Below are 6,586 nucleotides of genomic sequence, written 5' to 3'. Positions count from 1 at the left end.
TTGCCGGACACGGAAAAAAAAAAAAAAAAAAAAAAAAAAAAAAAAAAAAAAAGACTAAACGCCAAGCATGATTCAAGAATGGATCCTGGATTGAAAAGAAAAAACTGCTATAAAAGACAGTATTGGGTTAACCGGCAAAGTTTGAATAAGTTCTGGAGTTTACATAATACTATCTATATTAAATGTCTTGATTTTGATAATTGCGCTGTGATTGTGTAAGTGAATATCGTTGTTCTTAAGAAATACACAATGAAGTATTTAACCTCAGCAAAGTTTCCTTATTTACTGTGCCTCTTATTATAGAATGACCTATCTTTTTACTTATAATTTTGCTGATTATGTAACTACTACCTTTACATTCCCCATGGAGTTTAACCTAGCCCATCAGTTTTTATTCAAGTCTTTATTTAGGTTTGTAAGTTGTCTTTAACGACATCTTATTACTGTGCTTTTTCCTTAATCCCGAGGTGTTATTTTTATAGGTGTTTACCGTGTTCATATTTGCTGGTATGAATGTTCTATGTAGACAACATTCTACTTTTTTCTTTATCATTGTTACTCTTTGTTTTCCCACTAGTATTTTAACTTCTTTTTTCCCCCACAAAATCATGAGGTCCAGGACAGCAGGAGCCACAACTGTATTATTCCAATACATTTCTTAAACAATCATTTTATGTAATGATCCTTTAAAATATGTTTAGAACACAGTCTTACTTAACCTGCTGGAACTTGACCTAACTTCACTGATGATGTTATCATAAAAAGCATTAAAATTCTCATTACACACACTGCTGTCACATTCCTCTCCCTACCCATGTAAAATGATACCTTTTCATTAACAGAAAAAATGATTTCACTCCTTCTCACTTGTCATTCTTTAATACAGGTTGGCATTCTTTTCCTATTAAGAGTTCTTATAGTACATACTTTAAATCAACTTGTTTTTGCTCATCACTCGCTTTTCTTCCTGAGGATTAGAATACAGGGCCCCTGTTTGACTCAATTCGTCCTCCCCCCCCACACTTATTTATTTTAATGTTATTTTTAATTAACAAATCATAATTGTACACATTTATAGGGTACCAATTCTTGAAAGGCTATTTGGAGTTGTCTGGAAAACAAGAAGTATCTTGAGATCTCAGATGAGAGACCTGATGTATACTTACTGTTAATCCTCTGAATGTTATCTGCCCTTCAACTTAGATACTTAACATATTCCCTCCATGTCCTTGAGATAAATATGTCTTTATTTTGTTGTTCATTTTACTGGCGAACAGCTACTGTGACAAGCATGGGACAAGGTGCCATATACATGATTTCACATACTGCTCCTAACAACTCTGAGACGAATAATATAGCCTCCTTTCCTGACAGAGAGGAAACTAGAGAAGCAGACAGAGGTTAAAAGATTTTCTCAATAGTGACTGAAAGGAGATTCTAACACAGACCTGGTCCTTAACTGAATCCAAAGCTGTTGTTCCCAACCCTCATCTTATGATAACTTTGAGCATAGCCTTTATTGCATGTTCCAGTATTTGTTCTAGGTAGGAGCTCCACGCGCTGGACTCCAAATCTATCTTGTGTTGAATTATTTGCATTTGGCTCCTTAATCATTTCATAATTTAGAGTTTTTTTCAGTTATATTCTGCAGTATGCTTTCTTCCCTAACTGCCTCCCATAAAGATTTAAATTGCCCCAGTGCTGTTACTGCTATATTGCAAACTCCTCCCCAGGTTCTTACTTAACGGCACAGATCTTCTCCCTGAGAGAATTCAATTATTCTCTGAATTCTGAAACTTTTTGGGTGTTCCATTTCAGAGACTGATAAAGGTTTTTCCCTAAGTTCTTAGGGAGTTTCTTTTTACCACAAAATTTTACAACTTTTCCATCTAAACTTATTACCATAGTGGCAAGAATTGTTCAGGAATACGAGCTTCAAAATCTCTTTCACTATGGTTGGTACTTAGTTCTTTCTGGCTGATTGCACTACCATGGGAGAAATTTGAGGCCAATCTGATTTTAGTGTTGATGTTAACAGGAAAACAAATCAAACATATTTGTCACTGATATTAAGGTTTTACAGAAATACACTTATAGCTATAAAAACAACCTTTATTGAGACATTAGTGACCCAAGTAAAGAATCTGAATAAAGTCTGTAATTTAAATGATAGTATTTTATTAACGTTAATTTCCTGATTTTGATAAATGTACTGTGGTTATATAAGAGAATAACTTTGTGTTTAGGAAATTCATACTGAAGAGTATTTAGGGGTAAAGGGTACCGTATCTGCCATTTACTCTCTAGTACTTCAGGAAAAAATTATACTCAGACACACACAAATATATATAAACACACATATATACAGAAAGAGAGAATGATATAGCCAATGTTGCAAAATGTTAACATTTGAAGAATCTGGGAGAAGTGGATTCAGGAATTCTTTGTACTATTTTATCAACTTTAAGTCTGAAATTATGTCAAAATAAAAGTTAAAAACATCTTTATTATTGTTATTGAAAGTTCTAGCTTCAAACAGTTTCTTTTCCATTGAAAAAACTTTTCAATAGTACAATTTTTATTATTACAGGATATCTTAGGCATACCACTATTACATTACAGCAGGGCAGGTCAATTTCTGTCAGCAAGAAACAGAAAGTCTGTCATCTCCCTTATTCTACGTCAGTATTTAACTGGAGCTGTGCACCAGAATTCATTGAGGACTTTTCAACAATATACCTGCCTAGGACCCACTCCCCAAAGGTTGTTACAGTAGGTCTGGGTTGGGGTCGCAGAAAGATTAAATTTTGAGCAGACACATATTGTAAAAGCTTTCCCAGGTGACTCTGAGAAGCACTCCTCCCGCAAGACTCAGAACTACTTACTCTATTTCTCAAGAGCACTTGTCTCTGATTAAAGTCTAAGACTGCACTGCTGCTGACTTTTTGCCATTAATATCACAGTGTAGATGAGTATAGAATTTACTATCAGCTCAAGCCCATATGACCAGAAACAGTACATCACAGTGGAAAGCACAAACACTTGGGAGTCAGACCTGGATTCTAACCTCTGCCACTTACTTAAGCCACCTGAGTCTGTTCACTCATCTGTACAATGGTGGGGGGTGGGAATCTCTAACTGATAGGTTACCATGAGGATTAAAGGAGAAAACACTTGTAAACTATTAGCAAACAGTTAAGTGCTCATGAATATTAATCCACTCTCCCCAAGTAAAGTTATTCTTCTTTCTAGAGAAGCAGATAGAGATTAAGAAACCACCATGATTCTCAAAAAGGGGTAAAGGCAGAGAAAAAGCAATTTAGTTACATTACACTGATTAGAAGGGTGAGGAGATAGATTGAGAGCTCCAATGGACTCTGTGTAAATAGAAATTATAAAAATCAATTTTATAAATTTTACAAATTTTACCCTTAACACCTTTGAGTCTTCAGAATGGGAATGTACAGGATAGTAGAGATATTTAGCAATCAGCAATTTTCATTTACAGTTTAATGTATATATTGGATATCAGCCTACTGCCAGGCTTTAGTTAGTCTTGATTTCCTAAATACAGTCAAAATGGGGTGTTGAAATTTTATCTCTACTAAAAATAACCAGTAGACATAAATCATTACTTTTAAAGCATGGCAAAATGAATCAAAATAATGACATCTGTTTAAGGATAGTCAAATTTTGGTTTAAAATAACCATAGCCTCTGTAATGGAGAAGGAAAAATGATATTCATTTCTGAATATAATACTCACCAACATGTGAAGGCCAAACAGTAATATGAGGATGGGAATGGTACCAGCCAACGACCCTCATGGGGCGGCCTGTTAGTTCAGCCAACCTGTGTGCCTGTTAAGGTATTTTCAGAATGTGGCAACAAAATTGTTGAGGCTAGAAAGCATCCTGAAATTTAAAATAAACCTCTTACAATTTAATGAGATTAGGTCAATGCTCAAAATTTCCCATAATGCCCATTTAAAGCCAAAAGGTTTCTTTAAAATAGAATACATATGGTTTCCACTACTGTATATAGTTACATCCTCTTAATCCAATTTAGCTAATGTTTGATCATTCAAATCCTTACCACTGTGCTATCTGAAAAGAAGCTTATCTAAATCTTCAGAAGTCATTTACGTGATCAACTTGAGAATCTTCTATCCCCTCTCTAGCTCCAGTCTACTCCCATTTTTGAAAAAGAAATACAAGACTTTTTTTTAATTCGTGTGATTTCCCTCTGGCAGGCTGCCAATGTCAACAATAGCAACTAGGGTAGTTTCAGAGACCAAATGAACTAGTTACACTTTGAAGTTAAATAATCACAATAATAAACATCTTGGGCTGACCCTGTGGCTCACTCAGGAGAGTGCAGCGCTGGGAGCGCCGAGTCCGCAGGTTCAGATCCTATATAGGGATGGCCGGTGCGCTCACTGGCTGAGCACGGTGCGGGTGACACCACGCCTAGGGTTGCGATCCCCTTACCAGTCAAACACACACACACACACACACACACACACAAAAATAATAATAATAGTAATAATAAACATCTTTTGCACAATTATGGCCTGCGAATTGTATTTTGGCAATTGAATGGGCTTTCTACTTCTGGACAAGATGGAGTAATAGGGACTGGATTTATCTTCCTGACTGAAATAAACAAAGAAATTGGACAACATATATGAAGCACCAATTTTCACTACATAGGTCATCATGTAAGGAAGGCCAATAGATGGGAAACAAATAAGGTGAGCCCTTTGAGAGGACATCCAGGCCATAGAGTAGAGAGGGAAATTGAAGTGCAGCCCAGTAGACTCCCTGGGTTTAGGAGATGGCTCAGAGTCCGGGCAGGCGACTCTGCACCCTTCTCTTCACCGTCATCATCATCGCGACCCCCAACCAGCACCACGACCGTCCAGAGCATCCCCCTCCCTCCAGGGCACAACGTCGGGGCTCTCCAAGCTCTGCAAAAGCACACCCTGCCCAGGCGAACGGACTAACGGGGACTGGACTCACCCTTCCACTGGAAACACCTCAAAACAACCGAACGACAGGTATGAGCACAGGTTTTGGAGACACCGGCCACCAGGCAGTGAGGGACAGCGGTCTCTGGGAGCCGGCAGACAAACGAGCTACGCCCTGCCATTTCCCCAGCTTCCTGCCTGGACACAGTTTCCTGGTGGACCCTGGCGGACGCCGGACTTTAGGAGATGGCTCGGAGTCCGGGAGGCTGGAGGTCACAGGGCAGAGGACCAGAGAGGAGACACAGAGCCCTGGATCTCCGCAGAGGGCCCGGCTGCAGGGTTCAGCAGACCACCGACGAGCCCCAGCGCGGGAGGAAACTACCTGAGGCTGGGGAATGGAACCCCCACCCCGGGTTGAAAGGTGGCTCTGCCCAGCAGGCAAGCGGGACACGGACCAGTCCCCACTCGCCAGGACGGAGAGCCTCCTCATTCGGGAGGCTTCGGGCAGGGCACTCGGAAGGAAGGGTCTTCTTGCCTCAGTGGTGTGGAAAAGGTAACCCTACACTGAGCTGCTCTGGTCCCACGCAGCACATCTGCAAAGCGAACTCAGGAGGGTGAGACTGGTTCCAATACCTGCACAGCGTCCCACAGCACAGCTCGTGGCGTGTGTCTAGGAACAGAGTCACCCAGCACTGGAGGACAAGGCCCAACGCGCACATGTGACATCCCATCAAACACTAGCAGGAACACAAAGCAGCAGGAAGGAAAGGCCAGCCCGTAACAAGGAGATAGAGAACAGATCAGTGATTGTAAGGGATTAGGGAGGGAGGGGGGAGAGAAAAGAGCTGTATCCCAAAAGATCACATATTATATGATTCCACTAACATTCTTGAAATGACAAAATTATAGAGAGGGACAACAGATTAGAGGTTGCCAGGGGTTAGGGGTTGTGGGAGAGAGAAAGTGGGTGCAACTATAAAGGGGTAGCATGAGGTGATCATTATAATGACAGAACAGTTCTGTATCCTGACTGCTGTAGTGGTTACATGTATCTACACATGTGACAAAATAGCACAGAACTACACACATTGTATCAACGTCAATTTCTTGGTTTCTGTATTGTACTATAATTATGTAAGATGTAACCTTCAAGGGAAACTGGGTGAAGGGAACAGAGACTTTTCTGTACTATTTTTGCAACTTCCCATGAATATATAATTATTTCAAAATTAGTAGTTAAAAAAAACAGATGCAAAAGGTACACACCATAAGAAATTGGTAAACCTGATTATATAAAAATGTAAAAACAACTTGATTGGGAAAAACAGACACACTAGAACAAACTAGAAAAAAAAAAAACCACTATCCTTCTCTCATAAGGCTAATTTTCTTAATATATGAAGGTACTTCAAAATTTCATGAAAAAAAGAGAATTAAAAGATAGTAGGAATCTTTCCATGAACTTTTTGAAGTATCCTCATATACAGTGCCTATAAGTTATTAAGAAAAAGATTACCAAATCATAGAAAAATGGGCAAAGGAAGTAATCAGATAATTTAGAAAAAAATACAGATGACTCTTAATAATAAAAAGCTGATCAAGGGGCCGGCCCGGTGGC

General features: G+C 39.2%; 1 protein-coding gene across 3 annotated transcripts in view; it reads right to left on the bottom strand.

Moving 5' to 3' along the window:
• The window catches only part of BRCC3 (BRCA1/BRCA2-containing complex, subunit 3), a 77,212-nt gene that overhangs the window by 62,928 nt on the left and 7,698 nt on the right, over window positions 1-6,586 (bottom strand). For all 3 annotated transcript variants that reach the window (XM_008587940.1, XM_008587942.1, XM_008587943.1), the window contains exon 5: window positions 3,766-3,853. In XM_008587940.1, coding sequence (XP_008586162.1) covers window positions 3,766-3,853 — 88 coding nt within the window. The remainder of the gene's footprint in view (window positions 1-3,765; window positions 3,854-6,586) is intronic.

This window comes from Galeopterus variegatus, unplaced genomic scaffold, assembly GCF_000696425.1.
Source record: "Galeopterus variegatus unplaced genomic scaffold, G_variegatus-3.0.2 Scaffold4604, whole genome shotgun sequence".
In the NCBI taxonomy this organism is placed as follows: Eukaryota; Metazoa; Chordata; class Mammalia; order Dermoptera; family Cynocephalidae; genus Galeopterus; species Galeopterus variegatus.
This window is presented reverse-complemented; position numbering and strand designations above follow the sequence as displayed.